The sequence below is a fragment of the Podarcis pityusensis genome (assembly GCF_964106645.2).
Source record: "Podarcis pityusensis genome assembly, chromosome: 3".
Lineage (NCBI taxonomy): Eukaryota > Metazoa > Chordata > Lepidosauria > Squamata > Lacertidae > Podarcis > Podarcis pityusensis.
Genome location: NC_138026.1, coordinates 70,203,667 through 70,226,595, shown reverse-complemented (window position 1 = coordinate 70,226,595; position 22,929 = coordinate 70,203,667). Strand labels below are relative to the sequence as shown.

Here is a 22,929-nt window from a genome sequence, read left to right as displayed (position 1 = left end):
TTAAAATAAGTTTCTGCTAAGGTTTAACCAAAATCTGCTTCCTTGCAATTTCCACACCAGGCTTGTACCTGGTTGGTGTGGAGGTCCCTTTGGTACTGCTAATGCTGTGGTTTGACTGCACTCCATTGTCTCTCGAGACAGATGGATGCCAACAAACTTCTAGTCCTACCCTCTGAAGCAGACTGCAGAACAAGTCTGTTCCAAATCTAAACTGCCACCCACTTCATGCTGCTGTTTGCTGTGGGTACCCACACTGTACCTGTATCCCCACCTCCAGCAGCTTCAGAGAGGAGGGATTTCAGTTAGGGCCATCTCTGCTCAGCCTCAATCCCAAACTGAACCCACTCCAGCTACTCCTTTTAAGCACATAAAATGATACTGAGAAGCTGGAGTATGACGCTTCCACATCACACCCAGTTTTGATTCTTAAACAGGAAGGGTGTTATTCAGCTCAGAGTAGACCCACTGAAGTTAATGGACATGATTCACTTAGGAACATGGATATCCCTGAGTTTACTCTGACTAGACTTAGCTGAAAACATCCCCAATTATGGTTCTGAAATATATCACACATCCACTGTTTCCACTGACCATGTACAGATGTGATGAAATGCAACTTGATAATATTAACGTCGCATGTAAAAGGGGGCCCTAAGGTTCTGTGTGTTCCTACAAATTAAACTGATTAAAGTTTGCAGACCTAACTTATTTGCGTGTGTCAGCAACTGAGGTTTGCTTACCCTGTGGAGTTCAACACCAAAGTACCGAACCAGGTTAGGGTGCTTAATGCCTTCAAAAATTTTCAATTCATCTGCTGTTTCTTTGATTGTTTTGTGATCATTTGGTTGAAATCTTATCTGCAAAAACAGTGATTTTTAAAATTAACATTGCTGCAAATACAAAGCAGAAAACAGAAAAATTCAGTGTGTTTTATTAGTCTAGTACTTACTTCTTTCATGGCCATCAGTTCACCAGTGTCAACACTGATGCAGGTATACACTTTCCCATATTGACCTTCTCCTGCAGAAATGTAAGAATAATAACAGTGTAAGCAGCCTGAACATATTGCTCATGATTCTGCCAGTATGAACAATGACTCCTGTAAATATGTGTATGGATCCTCAATGTAACTTTTCTGTGTTCATCCTCTAATGGTATTAATTGAAACTGAGGCTTTAGGCAAGTAGTGTTTAAATTGCTAGAACTTCCATACAGAGAAAGCTGCTTGGGCAAAGTCCCCTCTAGATCATTTCAGAAGAACCTCCTTTGTAACAAATGCAAATTTGTACACACATCACTGAGTACACGAGTAAAATTTTCAACTGATTCCATCCATAAACTACAACAAGACTGTGATTACGCAGAAATGGAAGACCAGGTGATGCACGCATATACAGTGGTGCCCCGCAAGACGAATGCCTCGCAAGACGAAAAAACCGCTAGACAAAGATACTCGCGGAACGGATTAATTTCGTCTTGCGAGGCACCACTGTATATCCTCCTTCACAAAGATGATCATACATTTGGGGTGGGGAAAAGGGCAATCAGCCCAAGTGCTTCTCCATATACTACTGCACTGACTTATACTCAGCAGATGCTATCTTCAACAACAGTGCATTTAATATGCTGCTTGGGTTTCATGTATTGTAAAATAAACTGCAATTAGGAATACAGTTTACTGAAAAGCAGCTTACCAGAAACTTACCGATTTTGTTTCCTCTCTGCCACTTAAAAGTCACCTTTCTCAAGCCTACATGCATGACGTTATCGTAAGATTTGGGAGTGTTGCAAACTTGGCCAATAATATTTTTCTGCCTCATTTCTCGGTACCTCTTTTCTTCAAACAGCTGGACAGATTTCTGAACTGCCTCCATGGGTCCCTGCCTGGAAGCAGTGTCTAGGAATTAAGAAAGAAAGGGGAAAATCTTGAACAAGTCCTGTTACTGCAATTTCAATTCCTGGGATCTCCAGTTAAAAGGAAAGCAGGCTGTAGAGCAGTCAGATCTCTGCCTGAAATCTCAATGAGTTGCTGCAAATCAGACAGTCAGTAGAGGGCTAACACAGGACAGCATCATACATCCATGACTGTCTGGTATCAGCCAAACTTATCAACCTCAGCAGCATTTAGAGAATGACTTTAAGACCAAAAAAAAGCAAGCAGACTATAAAGAACCATTACTATATGAGTTTAAGATATGGTAAGCTGCAATGCTGATAAAACTCATAAGTCATTCTTTGTACACTTTAAATTTAGGCCATGAATGAGAATAGAGAGGAACAAGTATCTATTGTCATCTCCCGCTGACCCTTTGCCATGCATGACTGAGGGGTTATGGCGCAGCAACTGTACCACCTCGGTTTCATGTGAAAAGGCATTTTCATCTTTGGTTTAGTTTGGTGGTTCTTGAAATGATTCAGTAAATGCCATAACTTTCTGAATCCTCCACCAGAATTAAGAGCTGTCAATGGCTGTCAAGTTTAAGTTTTACACCAATATGCACATTTGTGTATACTAACAGAAATACATACATACATACATACATACATACATACATACAATTTTATTGGTTTTTGCACATGTTTTCCAAATGTAACACCCCATCTTATACAACATAACAAACCTTTGGCTATCACAGCCTAGGACTTCCATCAACCTCGACTAATGGTTTTCTAACTTTCTTTCTGATATTGCATTTTATTTTAATAGTTATTGCTATAAAATCCAAATCTTAAATAAACTCCTTCTTAGCCCTTTTTTGCAATAATTCATATAGTTCTCCTTACAAAACTTCTTGCAACCCTACAAGCGATGTACTAACAGAAATACAAGTCTATTTACTAGGAAGATATAGTTTGGTGAGAGCTTACAGCAAAACCAACTGGCATTGAGGGCACTCCTAAAAATCATACCCAGCATTCATGGCAAAACAGAACACAGCTAAGCAGCCAACTCTTATCTTTACCTTTGGTCTGACTGATAAGAGTCCGAAGCTCCCAACTTCTTCGGGCTGATCCACTAGAGTCTCCTTTTGGATAAGTAGGCTCTGTGAAAACAAAATGCTTTAAGAAACTGATGGCACTGATATAGAGTAGAAAACTGATTTATTTATTTTTACCCACTGCTTTGCACTGGTTCCTGTTGATGTTAGGATATGAAGATGGTTCAAACTATTATTAGGGCCCCACAGTAGTATAAGCTATTTACATAAACACGGAGATCGATTGCATACTCTTTAGAGACGATTTAGTTGCAAGGGTAGAAACAAGCACCACTTGTTTTGGTGGAGGAGGAAGGGGCCGGAAACGGGCTGGGTTGCCCCATGCAATGCCTTTTAGTAGCCCCCAGTGTCCATGGAGGCAATGCTCCTTTGGGTCAGAAAGCTATCAGAAATAGTGTTACATGGCACCACAGACTACTGATGCCTCCCCACCTCAAGCGGAAATGCCTTTCTACTCACAGAAGGAACCTCTTGGCTCCATGAATTTAAGATGAATGGGATAAGGGTGGTGGGACTGATGAGACAATGCTATAAAGCATTCATTCTATAGAAATTGAAGGTTATACACATAAAAACAACTGTGCATAGGAATATGATTAAATGTAGAATAACCAAAAAGTGAAAACCAAAATTACTGTCTGAAATAAACTGAAAAGAGTGTCAAAACCTGAAATGTTCTAGGTTCCCATTAGAATCACAGAATTGTAGATTTGAAAGGATTAATAAGCAAAAAGTTAGGTCTGGAATGGACAATAACCTGATTAGTCATAATGAAGCTGTAAAAATAAGGGCAATTTCTCATTCTATATTTATGGCTGGCTTTCAATAACAGAGTCTGCTTGCTACATGTTGATATTTCAGTATCAATTTGTAAGGGTATTTGTAGGGGTTGGTCCTAATTATGGAGCGCAGCCTTCAAAGTAGTGGTGCCTCTATTTATTCCACAAGCGTAGTCTCTGCAGGAATCCTGCCTGGTTTCATCACTTGTTGCCTTTCATCATTTAGTTAATGCCCTCTTTGATCATCAGAGCAGTTAATTAGCAGGTTAGCTGATCACTCTCCAGACTTACAATTCCTCATTTTACTTACTGTTAGTGGGGCATAAATGATGCAAACAACTACATTAAATTACAATAGCAGATCTGCTACGAAAAGCATTCTACCATAAGGCATAATAAAGATAGGTCTTAATCTGCCGATAGATTCACACCTACAGTATTTGGGAATGAGAAGGTCAAACTGATAATTCAGCAGAAGAACCTGGCCTTGAAATAAAATGGTTGTTTGTTGGCCTTGAAATACAATGGTTGTTTGTTTTAGGGAGAAATGCATAAACAATTTGGCAGGGGGGAAGCATTACAATTTAGACAGCAATCACCTTCACGTTCTTCAGTGGGACTTGAGTGGCGGCTTAATGATCTAAACTGCAGTTCAGCAGCAATTGAAGCCAGTCTATCATTTTCAGGGACGCTGGAGCCTCTGTTTAAAAGAACACACACTGCTGCTGTCGTAATTAGCACTTTTACTCCCCGCCCCCAACCATTTTCTAAAAGCAGAAAGCTTAAATAAAGTGGAAATAGCCATGATTCTGTATGTTAATGAAAGCCACATACTAAGAAAGCAAACTAAATGTTTATAGTCTAGATCTGCATCCTGGTTAAAGAGAGAGAGAGAGAGAGAGAGAGAGAGAGAGAGAGAGAGAGAGAGAGAGAGGAATCCCAAAATATGATTGTTCTCAAAAAAAAAAGCTGCTACTAATATTTGAGAGGGGTAAATGCAATGGCACCAGTACATGCAAATGTACCACAAGGTTACATTTACATTTGATCATAGAGTCACAAAACTGTGAAGCTGGAAGGGACCTTGAAGGTCATCTAGTCAATGCAGGAATCATCCTGAAGCAGGGAAGGGGGAACACTTGTGGAGGCGCCAGATGCCGCTGGTCTACAATAAACCAGGCAACAGTCCTGTTAGATCAAAGGAACTTGTCCACTAGACGGAGTTCATTTTTTTAAAAATGGAGCCATCTTACATATCGAAACACATCAGCAGCAATTGGAAGGAATGGCAGGGCAGTATACATTTCAAAGGTATACATATTTATGCATACAGGTGTATACATACATATATATATATTAATGGGAGAAAGAAAGAGCCTGTGTCAAGTCATAATGCTATACCTTTGAAAATCTAATTTAAAATGGGTCTCATCCAACTAGACCATACTCAGAATAAATCCACTGAAACCAATGGATTTAAATTAGTTGATTTCAATGGGTCTTCTCAAAGCATGGCTTAGATGGATTCAACTCAATGTCCAGAGAAACAAATAAAATTAAAGATGACATTATCAATGTACCAGACACAGTTGCTTTGCTTTTGCTGGATTTTCTCTTTATCTGAAATATGGGGTACTCAAAAAGAACAAATGAAGTATGGTAGCATTTGTGCACTGCTTGTTGTCCAGTGTGCCAAAGAAACATCTTATGGTGGATTTGTCACCAGTGTAACTCTTCTTGGAAGGTTTTACTACTCACTCTATATGCCCATGGGTAGAATTTTATGAAATTAAGAGAGGTGTACATATTATAGGCTCTCTGTTCAGTATTAGTTCAGTCACACCTAGCTACTATAAAGCTGCAAAGGAACAGAGGAAATGGACTGCATGCATTAATGGTTCTAAAATAAAACTAAATAAAAAATTGTTCTCAAGCATGCATGGTAAAAAAAAATGATCTTTTTAAAATGGATAAACATAACGTGCACTTAAAAAAAAAATCTCACACTTTTAGAAGAAACAAGGTAATCACCAGGAGCATATAATGGAACCATGATGAACTACTAGGATCTAATTGCAAGCAGTTTATATGAGTGATGTGGACAGGAATGAATCTGCTATGTTGTGGAGCTACCTGATATCATTTGTACTGCTGACAGGTGGTTTTGGCTGAGTTGAGTCACCACCGAGGGGAGTGGGGCGACTAAGAGCAGGGCTGCAATGGTTCCGTACATCACATGGGACATTCCTGGTGCTGCAGTGAGAAGAAAAGCTTCAGGAAAAGACTTTCAGGTCCATTTTTACTGGATTCTTAAAACACAGTGACTCAAAACAGTAGTCTGAAAAAAATCTTGTGAAAAGTTCGTTTTAAAAAAAAAAACCTGTAAAATGATTTGAGCTCTAAGTAGATTAAGTTTCCAGTTTGCACTATAAAATTATGCTTGCAACTGAGGACCTAGATTGTTTTCAGCAAGCAAAAGGAGATCCATTTATAAATGTGGAGTACTGAAAACAAAATTGTAAACAAAAAGTGTAGTGAGTACAAATACTGTAGCAGCAGGCATACACTACTCTTAAGCTATTTGGGCTCACATGCTCTGTCTCCTCACTTCTCCTTTCGCAGAGCCGCACTTTTGATTAAACATGGCTTGCCCTTTTGTCGAGACCTGGAACTGTATTTAATCTTCAATACAGTCGTACCTCGGTTCTCAAACGTCTTCGTTGACAAACATTTCGAAAACCCGAAAGTAAATGCTTCCATTTTCAAGCGTGCCTTGGAGGTCAAACGGCTTCCGCTGTGTGTTTTTCAGTTTTCTCAATTGGATTTGCAGACAGCCCTTCGCGCCTCAGTTTTCAAACATTTCAGAACTTAAACGGTCTTCCAGATTGGATTATGTTTGAGAACCGAGGTACCACTGTTTAAACAAGCCAGTTATGCAAAAGCAGAAGCTTCCAATGTCATTGCAATTTGCAAGGGGAGAGGAGAGGAGAGGAGAGAAGCATGTAAATCTGAAATCTGCTGAGGCTTGCTCCAGCGTGATTTAGTGTGATGTGTGCAAATGCTGTCTCCGCATGATGGCTTTGTATAGTAATTCTTATAGTATATATATTTTTTGTAGGTGTGAAGTGACAACGTCCATAGACAAGTTGATGTGGAAACCCTCTAATTTCCAAGATGCAGAAATGCCACCATATTCAGCTAACTTTCATAATCTACACTTAACAGAAGCAGCAACATCACAGGGATTTGCATGCACATACATGCATGTTTAAAAAACCAGAAGAGAAAGCAGCACAACAGAAGCTTCATTTTCTGCATCTCAGTTGTCTGAGGGTCTTAATAAAACTGTTTTTAAAAATCAGTAACATTATTGCTAGAGCTACCACTAATTTGTCATCAATAGCCAAGTTTCCATTTTTCGTATATTATAGATCTAGGAGGGTCCACCTGTTTGGGGGTTAATACTGTTGTTTGCAATCTTTTGAGGAGAAGGAGAGGAAGTAGTCAGCAAGAAAATGGGGGGGGGGGAAGGTTCAAGTGAAGGTTCAAGAAACTGTAGGATAGGACTGTGGTGGACAGAGATGGGGAGAAAGAGCTGCCTTGCTCTTGCTGCTTTTTATAACACACACACACACACACACACACACACACACACACACACAAAACAAACCTCTAGCTCCAGCACTGAATCACATATCATGGAGAACAGAAGAAAGCAATAAATAATAATAAAATTCAGAAAGTTGTTCAGATATAGGAGAAAGGCTATGTCACTTATCAAAATGATGTTACAGAGAGGCAATGACATTCTTCACAGAACTCATAACAATAAGGAAAATTACTGTGGGGTTTTATGCATTTTTTCAAAGGGGAGAAAGTATTGCGGGCTTGGCACATAGGAATTTTTTTTGTCTCCTTTGGATAAAGGCAGACATCAAGGTTCAAATGGTAAAGTTGCTTGAACAACTTCAGAAACACCAGTTTCCTCTAGAATACAAGCAGTAAGGATCTGGATAAGCTTTTAATACCTGAACCCTTCAGGTGTTGGGATGATGAGGTGAGGATTTGGGGGATCACTATGGCATCGAGGTACTTTCACAGGACGGGGACTATTCCGATGAATAGCTACAAGCAGAAAGAGGCAGAGGGAGGGCATTCAGATGATTGAAGAGAACAGTCAACACATGCATGTCACATTTGATGCAGGATCATTGTAATGGAGGTCCAGTTCATGCAATTTGTTTGAAGTGGAAGAAACTGGGATGAAATCGACCCAGAGAGACTTTCTCAAATAGCAACTGATGTGGCTCACTGTGCATTCAGATTTGCCTGCCAGCCCATGAGAAGCGGACTTAAGAAATTGGTCAGCCCAATGTATATGCAGGCTAGTAGCCAGGAGATGTAGTGGGCTATGGAAAAGCAAGCACTAGTAAGTAAGCTATTCCTATTTATATGTCATTTAGCGTACAAATAGTTAAGAAAATGTGTGTGTGTGTGTGTGTGTGTGTGTGTGTAATATTTTGCAAAAGTACAAAGGCTTCCTTAAGCCACAAGACAACTCCCAATTTATGGGACTTGCTCTGTATATTTAAATATTTAGCTTGACTACAGATATATTCTTTCATAATTAACCTGGACTTGTTTGGACTGAAGTTGTTCACTCTTCCAAGTGCATCTTTGATGTTCAAGCAAAACACGGATTTGAGTTTTCTTCTTTTCCTCCTCAAGTACTGCCATTATTTCTTCAATATACTCCTAATGGAGTATAATAATGCCATTATTTCTTCAATTTGTCCTAATGGACAAAGGTCCATTAAGAGCCATTCCAGCTCAACCACAATAAGCAAGAGATCCTAACCTGGTATCAGCAGAACACTTCTAGTCATTTTAATGTTGTCACTTTATAGCTGTACCTGCCATAGTTGTTGATCTCTCAACATAAGCAACTCCCTTGCTTATACATTTTATGCAGGGAAAGGCAAGCTAATTGTGGAGGACACACTCTATATACAACAAGGCTCCACATTGGCTTGCAGGCCTCTCTAGTTCATGCAGGTCTGCACACCTCGTGCCCCTCCCGGCACAATGTAGCCCACCAGTTTCATAGGAGGCCCACCAATGGTTTGATCAGTCTTGTTTTTGTTCTTTGCCACCAACAATGTGTGCAGGGCTAAGTTGAAGAATCTCCAGGAAAGCTATTCAATTTCTGCTATTAGTATGAACTTTACTTAATGCAAAATATTCTGTATAAGGTTATTTCCCATATAGTTCCAGTTTGTTCACCACTGTTTTGTGAGCGTGGTCACACGTGCCTTGGCTTGGATTACTATTACATGCTCTACATGGGGCTACCTTTGAGGGCGGCTCAGAAACTTCAGTTGCTGTAGAAAGCAGCTATAAGGACCACCTAAAGGACCACCTATTACTTATTTACTCTTTTTCTGCCTTTCTTCCTCTAAGCAGCACACAGCAGCACATGTGCATTTCGTAAGCAATCTCCCATCCACACACTGACAAGATCCAGGCCTGCTTAGCTTCAGCAAGGCCTTGTCCCTTCAGAACATGCCCTGGGACCACCATGCTCACTGAAGTCATCTGGACAGGCACTGCCAATTCCTGAGGCTCAGGAAGGAACATGTGGTGGGAACATGTGATGGGACTTAATTAGCTGCTGTGCTCATGCTTTGGAATGCTGTGCCTTGAGAAGAGTTATCTGGCCACCTCACCTCCCTGATGTCATTCCAAGCCAAACTGAAAACCTGTCTGTTCTAGTAGGCCAAGATGGATTATCTGCTGCTTCTTATATTTTAGAGGGGCTTTAAAAACTGCATTCTTTATTGTAGAGATGGGGAAACACTGGTCCTTTACAGGTTGTTAAGACTCCCAACTCCCATCAATCCCAACCAGCATGACTAATGGTCAATGATGATAGAAGCTGCAGTCTAATAACGTCCTGAGAGTCTCAGGTTCCCCATTCCTGCTGATTTGTTGTCATCATTTTGTGAAGACAGGAGGCCGACATACTGAGTTGGATGACTGGCTGGTTCTTGTTTTTATTGTGACTCGTGTGTGTTTTAGATTTACACATTCAATTCACTTACAACGACATGTTTCTATTTCTACAAACTACAGGTGTAAAGTTCCAGAGGAAGAGACTGTGTAGCTGCTGCCTTACCAAGGTACAAACCTGTAACAGGACTATGAGGCTTTCCAATTACATGGCCAATACATTCGTTCATCAATGCCTGTAAACTCTGGAAGATAGAAAATTAACATCACTGCAACAATAAATACCGCGTTTTTCTAATAAGTACCTGCAGTATCTTTAATGAATTTAAATGTATAACTTAGGAACATATATAATTCAAGAAGTATGAATAAAATGAACCACCAGCAAAACTTATCTGGTCACAAATGCAGCTAATAGTGTTTAACTTAAAATATGAGAGTGGTTAATGACATACCAAAAAGTCATCTTCAGGAAGAGCTGAAATAAATGCTGGCTCTATGGCTTGAAGGAAATCAAAACCTTGTGTTGCCCACCTGTTGTGCAGAAAGAAGTTACTGGTTAACCAGGAGTACTTATATAAGCAGCTCTATTTATTTAGAGAAAAACAACCTCTGTTGCCATGCTACACAAAAATATTGCCTTTCTAAACACTATGCAAATCTAAAACAATGCCTACTCAAGACTCTGTTCCCTGAAGCTATGTTTTTATGGCTATGCATGGGAAAGAATACTGAAATCCCAACACCCTTAAGGTAGGTTTCAACATAGCACTAAGTGGGACATGTGTTCATGGAATGAGGTCCATTGGCACAACAGGACTTCCGCCTCCTCCACGTGCCTCCTAAACCTATTTTGGGGTTTCCAAAACCTTCCAGAGATTTAGGTGGCATGGGGGAAGGGAGGGGGAAAGTCTACTGACTCCTGATCTAGATGACAACCCTGTTTCCCCGCAGACGTTTAGTATGTCCACAATGCAAAGTCTGGCCAAACTCTGCAACATCTCCAGTCGTGACAATTATCTTTTCAAATTAATGACAACAAAGGAAATAATGAAGTGTATGCCATGTAGAAAAGGATGTACACCTGGTAAGGACAGCCAAAATGCTTGGGAACCCACAATTAACCGTAACCAAATTGCCATGACTTTCAGGTACTTAGTGAATTATAAGAGAATCCTTGGAGGCTGAGTGCAGCTCTTGATGCAGGCAATGGGCAGAAGATTATATTCTAAATCATCCTGATTATTTACTATAGCATGCATTCCCCATATCGTAATTTTAAAAATCAAGTCTAATTAAACTGTGTAACAAACCTTAATTCTAGCCTTGTTTTCTATCATGAGTCACGTTTATCTGAAAACTCTTAAATGACTGGTGCCTTGGATTACCTCAAATATCTTATTCTTGTACCCATGTTGTGGTATTTAGCATTAATATAATCTTCAAAGTAATCAAGGCAGCAACCTTGCTCTTTGTTTAAATATTACAAGCTCCCATAAAACAGAAAGGAGGAAAATTGAAAATAGTTATTTCTCAATCATTACCTTGGTCTAGTACCTCGGCCACTCTCACACTTAGTAAGGACGTAATTCATCCACTTTCTTGCAAAACTGATATACTGGTCTCCAATTTTCTGTCTGAATACCCCAGACATCAGACGGATGGCTTCTTTGTGGTACTGCAATATATTAAAATCACCTGTCAAGGCTTTGAAATAAATATTGCCATTTTCAACTGCTACAACAGTGTTTCTGAAACTTCAAAATTCTGCATCCAGATTTACAAATTCTCCAATAATGCAATAGGTACAACATAAACACAATGTGGGTGATATCCAACCAAGTACTTCATTAACACAAGAACTTCTGGCTGTGCAATGGATGTTCCCCTCCCTCCCTTTGTGTTCCCCCATTTCCCTTAAATCTTGTTGATGGAGAGAGGGGAGAGAGGGGAGATCCACTGTGCAAATGGAAATAATTGTGCAAATAGAACTACTTTGTTAAGATACCACCCTGTGAAAAAAGCAAGAGAATAGCATGGTATGTCTCTGTAACACCTTGCATACAAACCTGCTGATAACCAATGCAATACAAAACTGCAGTTATGCATAAATAAAAAGGCTGTTGGGTCAAAACTCCCTGGAGCCTTTCATACATAAGAAAGGGAAACCCAGTAGGGAACACTGCTATTTAGCAGCAGCCCTTGAAAAAGGAGAATATGGGTCTAATTTTGACCTGAGCAGATGATCTTCTATTTTCTTATGTGGTGTGCTTGCTACACAGCCTCCAATGTTTCATAACTTTCAAACAAAACAAGCATTCTTATAATGGGAAATATATATTGTTTTTATTTTTCTGTGCATTTTTGTTCTTTTGCATAAAATGTAAAGCCGAAGAGTGCTATTGCACTCATGTCTTGCTTGTGGACTTCTCATCTGGTTGGCCCCTGTAAGAACGGAACACTACGCTAGACAAGCCCTTAGGTCTGATTCTAAACATTATGCTACTATTAGTTACACAACGCTACTTCTCCGAAGTGAAAAGTGATTACCCAATCAAATGGCTGTTTAAAAAAACATGACCCATTTAAAAATTCACTTCGAAGAAATAAAATTAAAGCCTTCCACTTGGGAAAAAATAGGCAAAACATTTCTCTTGAACCAACCTCAAAACCAAAGTTGTAACACTGAATCATGGCTTCCCGATAATATTGCTGCAGGGTGGCAGATTCTGATTCATCAACCTCAGCATCAAATTCAGATGTGAACATGCGATCAACTCTGTCAATCGCACTGCTTATCTTATTGCAAAGCTGTAATGCATCACTCTGGAAAACAGGAAAAATATTTGCTGAAGTATTATTTGTGTATTTAATATTTGTATTCTGCTTTTCAAATAGCAAATGCTGAGCTCAAAGAGTCTCACAGCAATCACAATAGCATTTAAAAACAACGAACATTGCAATCTCTATAATATCAAACACAACAGCATATAAAGCAAACAACAAATTCATCAAAACAATTAACTCATAGTTAATTGATACTTCTTAATCATGTAATACATGGTTCTGCAGGAACCTTATGATAATCCTCAATGGCTACTTCTCGCCATATCACGGGATACCTTAGGCTGCAATCCTCTACCTATTTACCTGGCAGTTAGTCCCACTGAACTCAGTGGTTCTTGCTTCAGAGTAGACATATATAGGATTGCACTGTTAAAAAATAAATTGTGATTTTTACGCAAAAGCCAACTTTATCAAAAGTGTGATTAAGATTCTTCAAGTGCATATATCCAACCACTATTTGTGTGCATGCAAGTTTCCACACCCAGTTTCCTACACTCAGGTTGCAATGGCCAGCTTCCAAGAATTTTCTGGTTAACCCCTAGAAATCTGGAACACTGGACCAAACATTGATAAGTGACTTTTGTAACCACAGCAGTAATCCAGAAATTAATGGGTATGAATATCTTAGGTCCATTAATTTCAATGGATCTACTCTGAGTAGAAGTCAGGTGGATAAACTGGTGATTTGTAAATAGTAAAGCCTTATAAGGGAAAGGTTTTCCCAAGCACTGCATTTTACTGTTTTCCTAAAGCACGATATAAAGTTTCTTACTTACTATTCAAATCTGTTTGGAAGCTATGCTTCATGTGTCAGTGCATAAACATACAACCTCCCAATCTGTACATACAATTCATTCAGCCTGCTGTATAAATTACTCTCAACTTACTTGCACAAAACTGCAATGACAATCTTTCTCTGATCACTTGCATTTAAAAGTAGACCTCAGCAGCCTCTTTAGAGATTTTGTAATTCTAAGTGACTGAGAATGCTTAACAATCCAGAGGAATATAAACCAGAAAGATACGTACCTTCAGCTGCTGCAAAGCTTTGGCAATGACTGGCTGGCTGGATGTTTGCTCCTGATGTAAAGAGATGAGCCCTTCAAGAAACTGTTGGACAGCTTTTCTCTGGTTCACAAGATGAACAGGCTGCATGACTACAAGGAGGAGGTTGTCAACCTAAGAATACAAGATTAATTTATGGTATTGCTGAAAAACGGTTCCCAAAGTTGTAACCGTGAATTCTGAAATTTAAAATACTTAACTCTGACATGTTTTAAATGGTACTATTTTCCTTCCCACAAAATTGCTAATTTTATGAAAAACGTCTTCAGTTGTACTTCTGGATTTTCCAAAGCTGTTCCTTCAACGTTCATTGTGACCAATTTAGAGACAGTTACATATTGATAAACATATTTTGGTGCATTGTCTGCCTCCCTCTATGCACCAGAGGCTGCTAGGTGAGGGATGAGAGCAACTCCAGTTGTATGCGCAGCTGTGGTGCAAAACCTCCACACAGCAAGTTGGGGAATGAAGTCTGTGCAGAAGCACACTTCAGCAAATGTGTTGCTGAGTGGTGGGAGGAAAAGAGTTCCATGCACTTCTTGTTGCTAGAATAAGAACTTTATATGCTCACTATATACATTAGTTTCATACTTCTAAAGTGAAGAAAGCCGTTTGATTTCTCCAATATGTCAACAGGTGCAAGAACTTATTAATATTATAACAATGGTACATTTTCTACTAACATCCTGTAGCTTCAAACATTGTTTCTTATTTATTTTATAAAATTTATAGAAGGCTTGATTCTAGAGTTTGGATTTGATATCCCACTTTATCACTACCCAAAGGAGTCTCAAAGCGGCTAACATTCTCCTTTTCCTTCCTCCCCCACAACAAACACTCTGTGAGGTGAGTGGGGCTGAGAGGCTTCAGAGAAGTGTGACTAGCCCAAGGTCACCCAGCAGCTGCATGTGGAGGAGCGGAGACACGAACCCGGTTCCCCAGATTACGAATCTACCACTCTTAACCACTACACCACACTGGCTCAAAGAAGAAACCTCAAAGCGGTTTTACAAAAAGGTAGAATAATAAAAAGTTAGGTACTACGGCAAGCTGTTCAGAATAGAATCGCTCTACTCAGCAAAGTGCCATGCTCTGGATGACAACCCCAATCTGATCTAAGGCTATATTGACAATTTACCCTACTCTCAAATCCATTCAAGACAGAAAAATACACACTTTTTTGCAATATGAGGATCAAACTAAACCCCTATGAAGAATGCATAGGCCGAATTCTCAAGCACCTAAGATCCTACCCTAGTAGTATTTCCAATTTTCTTACATGTGAGAAAAGCAGAGCATTTCTTAAATGTTGGGAGTCCATAAATAACTACCATTTACCAAATCAGAAGAATACTAATACAGAAATTCTTTACCTGCATACTTCTCAATGTGTCAATTGTCTCCACCTGAGGAACAATTTTGACAGGCTGTCCTTCCCAAGTGCTCCAGCTGTCATCAGTGTCATCATCTTTGTCTCTGTACTTTGTCATAAGTAAAAATGGTTCGCTTGCAACCTCATCAGAGTCTTTTGAACAGTCCTTTCCTGCAGCTGTATTAAGTAGCTGCAGGATGATAGATTTCTCTCCTGAAAGGTTATCTGGCACAAAAATCTGCAAGTTTTCAAGTCCAGGGATCTGTACCTGAGGAACAAACCAATATGGTCCAAATTATTAACACCTAGAACCACAGAAAAATTTCACTCATTTTTCTCAGGGTGAAAGGAGTTTCACAGATGCTAAGTGACTACCACCATTATGCACCTTTTCCATGGCTATTTGCACTGCATCCCTCCCCACAACCACCACCTAGTGCTTTTTTATCTCAGTTGTCTCCCCCATCACTGCATGATAATAGCCAGTGGGGATCACACAGGGAACAAGACTACAGAGAATTGACACTGAAGACATACAAAGTGGTGTTGCTCTTGCCCCAGGGTGTATTGACAACACATCACCAGGCATCACACTGTCTTCCCATGTTTCAATACCCATCAACACGGCACAGAAAGACAGGAACACCTCTCAGTTGCCTTGGCAACAATGGGACACATTCTGTGTACTGGTGGGCTGCAAAAGAGGGCAATGAACTCACAGCAGTGAGGTGATGCCTTTCCTTCCCATCCACCTCTGCCCCACAATGTATATCAGGGAGGTCAGGTGCTTTCCAAGTACACAGATGGATATCCAAGGAACAGCATTCAGTCACATGGACCCCCACCTTCAGTGGTACAACCCAGACACAGGTTTACCCCCTCAGTGAGAAATTATTTATTAAGTGTATCTTATCCTTCCCTTCATCGTATGATCCAAGTGCAGGTTACAATTCAGCAAAGTATGCCACTACGAACTGGTACTTTGGTAGCTAGACATGTCTAACCTTGGTAGTTGGACATGCATAAGATCTACACGCCACACACTGGAGAGCATAATAATGCCTTTAAGCCCCAAGGCTGATTTTACCTTCATGTACTGTTGTGCTTTCAGGGCACTGAGGAAGTCCCGCACAGAGGCAGAAAATGTGAACTCTGCTGCTATTTCAAGGTCCTAAGAATAAAATGGCAGGTGTTTATCAAACTGCACTGTTAAGAAGCCTATCAATGCAGCTGAACTGGGCACACTATGTAAAACCACTTTTTCTTTTTACCTTTCTTAATCTCTTGGCAAAGCCAAGAGCTTTGGATGCTCTCTCTCTGGCTTCATGGAACAGCTCTTTCAGTGCCCGGCTTGTCTCTATCACAGACCTCCTACAAATAATTTAACAGAATGCAGTTATTTCAACAAATTGTCGCACATGCATTCAAATGTGCTGAAGAAGAACACATAAAAAAAGGCTAAACAAGAAGTCAGAAGGCAAATATGTACAAACAAGAAGCTAAAAATGAATCTGGTATTGAGAAGATGACACATCCTACACAAAAAGACAAAGTGTACAGTTAAGGAAACAAGGCAGAGAAATTATTTTCATGCCCTTAACTGCAAGCATTATTAGGCTGAGCATACACAAACACTGGGTTTCTGCTGCAATTTTAAAAGAAATTCATGCTGCTTCTTTCATGCATATAAAGACATCCGTAACATGATAGTGTATCTTATGTAGGTCTGGGAGTACCTGATTTCATCTGAAGCTGCACTGTCATCAGCATTAGCCCAAAACTCATCACAGCTCTCTTGTAAGCCAGAGTCTAAAAAGATCCCTGTAGATTTAAGCAGCACTCCTGCAATGTCACTGAAACAAAATAATCAAAAACAATTGTCACTCCCACAGACAACGCAGAAAGAGGCTTGTGCATCAAGAAGAGCTTTGATTTGATATCCCGCTTTATCACTACTTGACGGAGTCTCAAAGCGGCTAACATTCTCCTTTCCCTTCCTCCCCCACAACAAACACTCTGTGAGGTGAGTGGGGCTGAGAGACTTCAAAGAAGTATGACTGGCCCAAGGTCACCCAGCAGCTGCATGTGGAGGAGCGGAGACGCTAACCCAGTTCCCCAGATTACGAGACTACCGCTCTTAACCACTACACCACACTGGCTCTCAAAACTTCCATAGCGTTCCAGGATTAGAATGCCATTGATATGAAAGTATTAAATAAAGTTTATGTAAAATAAATGAAATGAAATGTTCCCCAGTCAGATGCAGTTGGGGGGGGGGACCTAATTAATTTTAAAATTGTTCAGATACACACTGCTTAATATTCAACTTTTACTAGCTTTTTAATAAGATCATCTTTACTTTTTGTAAATGGCAGTAGATTTCCAATTAATAAAACTTTTTTAAAAAATCCCTGCTAATAAAACTTAAAATTTTGAGCAAAATGGACATGAGAATCACAATAATAATAAGTTCTACCAGAACAATTTTCCAGCTTGAGCTTCACCTCCTCGTATATAAGGAGTGATTTCTTTGGTGAAATTCCATTCTTCCTCCAGGAGATTTTTTAAACTATGAGATGCTTGAGGTAACTGCTGTAGCATTTGGATCCAGCTTCGCATATAATCAAAATAAACCTTGAAAAGGGAAGAACAGCAATTTAGGTCATATTGTTTCACTAGACTCCACAATGGAGACAGAGCCCACCTGTAATGTGATGGTGGCTTTGTGAAATGGAATATCGTCAGAATGTATTAGGGAGTAGGTGAGATGCCAAGGGAGATATGTAAAAATCAGCACCTCATCTCTGTTTTTGCTTCCAAAGAGCAAAGCTCAGGACCATCCAAGATCGGACCCCTGATTATATTGCACAACGTAGTTAAAACAGAAACACAATTCCTGCACAACTAGAGAAGCTAATGAAAATAAACTGACAATGGTGAGACAATTAAGAATCCGATAGAGAAGCCTACAGAAGTGACCCACTATAAAATAGGATTGCTTGCTTACCATTAACATCTTATGCAGGTCTTCCTCAAAAGAGTCGATGTTGCAGTTGTTCTTCTGTAAGTCATCTAACACCTCACGTAACATAAACTGATAATATTGCTTCATAAGCAGACCCCCTTTCAGGACCTCTTTACACTCTCTCACTAGCTGCAAGGAAACAGTCCATAAAAAGCAATAAATCATTCGGATGCTTAAAAAAGAGTTTCTCTTGAGATTTTAATCATAGATTTAATTTAGAGGTTTCAACAGATCATGTGGCCCTCTCTACACAACATAAAATCGCCAAGCAACACAAGAGCTACAACAGTAGAGTGGGTGGGATTTCAGAGTTGAATTCTACAGACCATTAACTCTGCTAAGTGTTTTACAAACCTTTCTTCATTTACTATCACAATGAGCCTGTAACATGGAGCCACTTTTTACTCCAAGAAAGGCCTCAAATGGTAATGACCAGTGATGGTATCTGAACCCAGAGCTCCACAGCTCAAATCCCACACACCTTTATAAAAAGTTTGCTTTATATCATTTCACAAAACCCTTTTTTTAATTTAAGAAACCCATAAAACTTCACATTTTCACGTTTGCCTGCTACAATGCTAGAATTGTGGGGAAGGGAGGGGGCGTGATAAACTTTTTACTGTATACTATAACCCAAGCCCCTGCAACAGAGTAGGGAATTAAAACCCATTAAATAAATATAGCTGATGGCTATGTATTTACCGAAGCTAAGGAATAAGTCAATTTAGTTGGCAAAGAAGCAGAGACAGAACCATATTTGCCCTCCACAGAATCCTCAGTAATTGTTGTCATTCTTACAAGAAAGAGAAATAGCAGCTTACAGTACTGTGCTTCCCTCTGAATTGTTCATCACTTTATTAAGAAATGTATATCCTGCTTCTCACCCTGTGTCTCAAAGCAGCTTACAAAAAATTGTAGGCTTTTGGGGGAGAAGAGGTATAAGATCTTACTGTAACTTTTGGTAAAGCAATTAGCAGAGAATTATTTGCAAAATGTTAGAATTGTACATGGAATATTGGCCTTCGTTATCTTTTAAGTATCTTTTTATGTTACTGAAAAATATTACCACCAATCTAAATACGTACTACACATCCCTTCTGTGGAACAATGTAAGACTTATTGCTAAGGACTGGGGAGGGAGGGGGGTTAATAAAACACTTTGGGCAAACCTGTTTAATACTCAAGAGAGATGGCTCCCCAGCAGGCTGCTGTTCCAACCTTAATTTGAGGCATTCATGGATAACATTGAGAAGGACTCGGCAAAGAACTAGGAATGCAGGCTCAAAAGATGGCAAATCCATAGACTTCAGCTCTTCCCGTGACACAGTACTGCACTTTTGATCTGAAGAAGGCGGAGAATTTGACAACTGCACGTAATCTGAACTTAAAATAGGATCTGGGTACTCTGAAAACTAACAAAAAAATAGATACTATGTAACAAACAACCTGAAACACTTCCCCCCCTCCTTCAGTTTAATAACTTATCAGGTGTAAACCCACCACCAAAGATTGACTTTAAAACAACAACAATCTTGTTCAATCAAAGTATCAGGCTTTCCTTTCAGACCTGTAGAACTATAGTAGTAGATGTTGGTCACAAGCCAGGAGAAATCACACAATTAATTTTGCATGCCCAGCAGGGCGCTTGAGCTTTCTCAAATCAGCATCATGCCATGCTGCTTAGCAAGTCCACTTTTAAGTGAGTGGATTTCAAAAGCAGCTTGTGATGCAGCACAAGCATTGATATTCAAAGCAAAATATATCTGAAGTTCCATGAGGGCACCTCTAAAAAATCTGCATGGACAGGTTGGGATATTTTGTGATAGTTGCGTTTCTCTATGCCATACTGTAAACGTTAAAATGAGCATCGTAATTCCAATCTGCAAACAGTCCTAGTGTTAAAACAATGTCTAAAACACTTGTGTTAAGTGATTATACAGCACTACATGCAATATAAAATGTTAATACGCTAAACAAATTGCTACCTACATCAATGTGTTAAAAAGCCATTTGCAACAAGTTTGTCCTTCAGCTACTAACTGTAAATTTAAATGTTCATTTTATAAAAATGAGGTGCATTTTATAAAATTGCTCCTCCTTGGATTTTTAGGAAAGGGAAACCCCTGTTAATGTACACATTTCCACTGATATCAGCATTTTAATTGCTTATTACTAAATGGGTTCATCCAAATTAAAAAATGTATAGCTGAGGAAGAGATAGTATGCAGTGAATGATTGAATGCACCTCTAAGTGTGACTGGTATTAAGTTTGTGTTCATAGCATCAGTATTATTATTTTATTATTAATTATTATTATTTATTATTATTACCACTACTACTACTGCTAGTAGTACTACTACATTACCGTCGTACCTCGGCTCCCAAACACCTTGGGAGTCTAACGTTTCGGCTCTCAAACAATCAAAAACCGGAAGTGACTGTTCCAGTTTTCGAACGTTCTTTTGGAAGCCGCACATCTGATGGGGCTTCCGATTGGCTGCAGGAGCTTCCTGCAGCCAATCAGAAGCCACACTTTGGTTTTTGAACGTTTCAGAAGTCAAATGGACTTCCGGAACAGATTCTGTTCGATTTCCGAGGTATGACTGTACTACCTATTTTACACCCAAGGCTATGAAACCAACATGGCAACAGCTCATGTGATAAATAAATGCTCATGTAACTAAACATTCATATAGTCATAGAATTGAAAGGGCAGACTGCTCAAAGTCTTTTTTTTTACTTTGCACATCATATTCCATATTATCACATATGAAATTACCATACTTATGTAGTAAATAACTTTATCAGCATCTTTCTGGAATCAGAAATTTATAATTTTAAACAGACACAGTAAGCCAGTTACATGTAATTATACTAGCCCCGAAATTTAAACATATTAAAGCTGCATTCCTATATACACTTACCTGGGAAGATGTCCCACTGAACTCAATGGGCCTGACTTCTGAGTAGTCATGCATGGGACTGTACTGTAAGTGTCTTAGTTTTCATAAATGCAACATCCAATTTGCTTTTCTTTATACTACCTCAGACACATTTCTGACATTTTGTGCATTTATTATTAGATGACTGCTTCTCATTATAGTATTATTTCAGAAAACAAAATATTTCAGGAATGAACATGCTAAGAAATACACCATTGCCAAAATGTGAACTTCATCCTTCTATATACTAAAATAGATTATTAATTTTTGCAGAGTAAAAAACAGTGCAAAAAGTCTACATCAGTATCTTCTAGAGCAGGGGTTGGTAACCTGTGGCTACCCATATACTGTTGGATTGCAACTCTCACCATCCCTGACAATTGGCTATGATGGCTGGGATTGAAGGGAGTCCAACATCATCTTCTGGACAGCCACAGGTTAGCTGCCTTGTTCTAAAGAAAGATGTCTCCACAATAAAGAAAATTTACCTGGAGTAGACTTCAATATTAAACATCCCTTTACAATGGCTGGTTGTTAAAATTAATAATAATAATAATAATAATAATATTCCAATCCTAGACTCCGAAGTGAGTTAATTTGGAAAATGGAACCAGTCAATGCCTCAATTCTTTTTTACACCTCACTGTTCACCATCATATTAGATGATGAGACCTTGTTAGATAGGTTTCTTAATATCCCATGAGGTTTCATTTCATAAGACTTAGGATTCTTTATAAAACAGCTGAAAGGTATGAACTCTATAAGCAATGATAATGCCATCACTGGGTAGTTAACACAACAGCGATGCTCATCTCTCCACATTCACATTTTAAAAATCTGTATTGCAGAAGAGCAGATTAGATAATGGGAAAAACTTTCTAGCAGCGATCATTTTGTTAATGGAAAAAACTGCACAGAAAAGTAGCAGAACCTTCTTTGCACAATTTGAGAAAGTAGCTATAGTAGATAATTATGATCAGCAAATCCAGTCTCAAGGCAAGGGTCGTCTTGATGTGCCTTCTAATTTTATTCTACACTGTGGTTATTCAAATTAAAAACGCAATTTGATATACAAAGCACAATAAGGCATCATACCCACATGTATATTTTCAATTCAATTCCCATACAAGGTTTACAGTATAAATTAATATGCTCAAACTCATATATTATAATAAAAGAAAATCCAGTATCTTTAAACCAGACTTTATCTTCTGCAGAACACACATTTGTCCTTGAGCAACCCCCCTCCAAACGCCATGATGAACACAGACATTCTGGTGTAATCTGAATGATACTTCAGTAGCCATGGAAGAGATTGAAAGAATGGGGAGAGTAATGTGGAAGTGATTAAATGGGTTGCTACTCATACTTCATTTGTTGGTGCAACCACAAAACCGAGAAGCTGCTATGCGCACCCACATGCATACCGTAACTCTCCCCTTCCTAACAATAATGCATGCACCCAATAATGTCCAGCACACTACAGTTACCTTGAAAAGAGTCTTTTATTAGCTAAAGAAGGCTTATTTCAGTGGAGGGAGGGGGAGGGACAAAGGAAGATCTCTGAGAGCATGAGGATGCCCATGGGTGTCATGGTGTCAACCCATGAAAGAATGTTGGACTAGAACCAGGGCAAGCCAAATTCCATTCTCCACTCAGGCATGAAAACCATGGCTTGGTGACATTGGGCTGGTCACCGTATCTCAGCCCAACCCACCTCAAAAAAAAACATTGAGGATGAATTTAGATGGGTAGGGGAACAACTACACACAACGCCCTGAGCTCCTTGGGCAAAGGGCAGAATATAAACCTAATAAAAAAGGAAATAAGTTATTAAGTTTCATTTCCATGCCAATCCGTATTCTGAAATTCAGAACTGAACAGATTCCAA

General features: G+C 39.3%; 1 protein-coding gene across 5 annotated transcripts in view; it reads right to left on the bottom strand.

The window, feature by feature from the left end:
- Window positions 1-22,929, bottom strand: part of MAP3K4 (mitogen-activated protein kinase kinase kinase 4) — a 72,703-nt gene that overhangs the window by 8,616 nt on the left and 41,158 nt on the right. For 2 of the 5 annotated variants that reach the window (XM_081000673.1, XM_081000669.1), the window contains exons 4-22: window positions 19,266-19,508; window positions 18,079-18,225; window positions 17,548-17,705; window positions 16,808-16,924; window positions 16,343-16,442; window positions 16,159-16,242; window positions 15,073-15,339; window positions 13,664-13,813; window positions 12,452-12,613; window positions 11,332-11,465; window positions 10,243-10,321; window positions 9,954-10,032; window positions 7,807-7,903; window positions 5,912-6,031; window positions 4,378-4,478; window positions 2,964-3,044; window positions 1,706-1,897; window positions 950-1,020; window positions 741-857 (exon numbers count right to left, since the gene is read on the bottom strand). In XM_081000673.1, the coding sequence (XP_080856799.1) occupies window positions 741-857; window positions 950-1,020; window positions 1,706-1,897; window positions 2,964-3,044; window positions 4,378-4,478; window positions 5,912-6,031; window positions 7,807-7,903; window positions 9,954-10,032; window positions 10,243-10,321; window positions 11,332-11,465; window positions 12,452-12,613; window positions 13,664-13,813; window positions 15,073-15,339; window positions 16,159-16,242; window positions 16,343-16,442; window positions 16,808-16,924; window positions 17,548-17,705; window positions 18,079-18,225; window positions 19,266-19,508 (2,499 nt within the window). The remainder of the gene's footprint in view (window positions 1-740; window positions 858-949; window positions 1,021-1,705; window positions 1,898-2,963; window positions 3,045-4,377; window positions 4,479-5,911; window positions 6,032-7,806; window positions 7,904-9,953; window positions 10,033-10,242; window positions 10,322-11,331; window positions 11,466-12,451; window positions 12,614-13,663; window positions 13,814-15,072; window positions 15,340-16,158; window positions 16,243-16,342; window positions 16,443-16,807; window positions 16,925-17,547; window positions 17,706-18,078; window positions 18,226-19,265; window positions 19,509-22,929) is intronic. The other 3 variants (XM_081000670.1, XM_081000671.1, XM_081000672.1) reach the window with 3 other exon arrangements.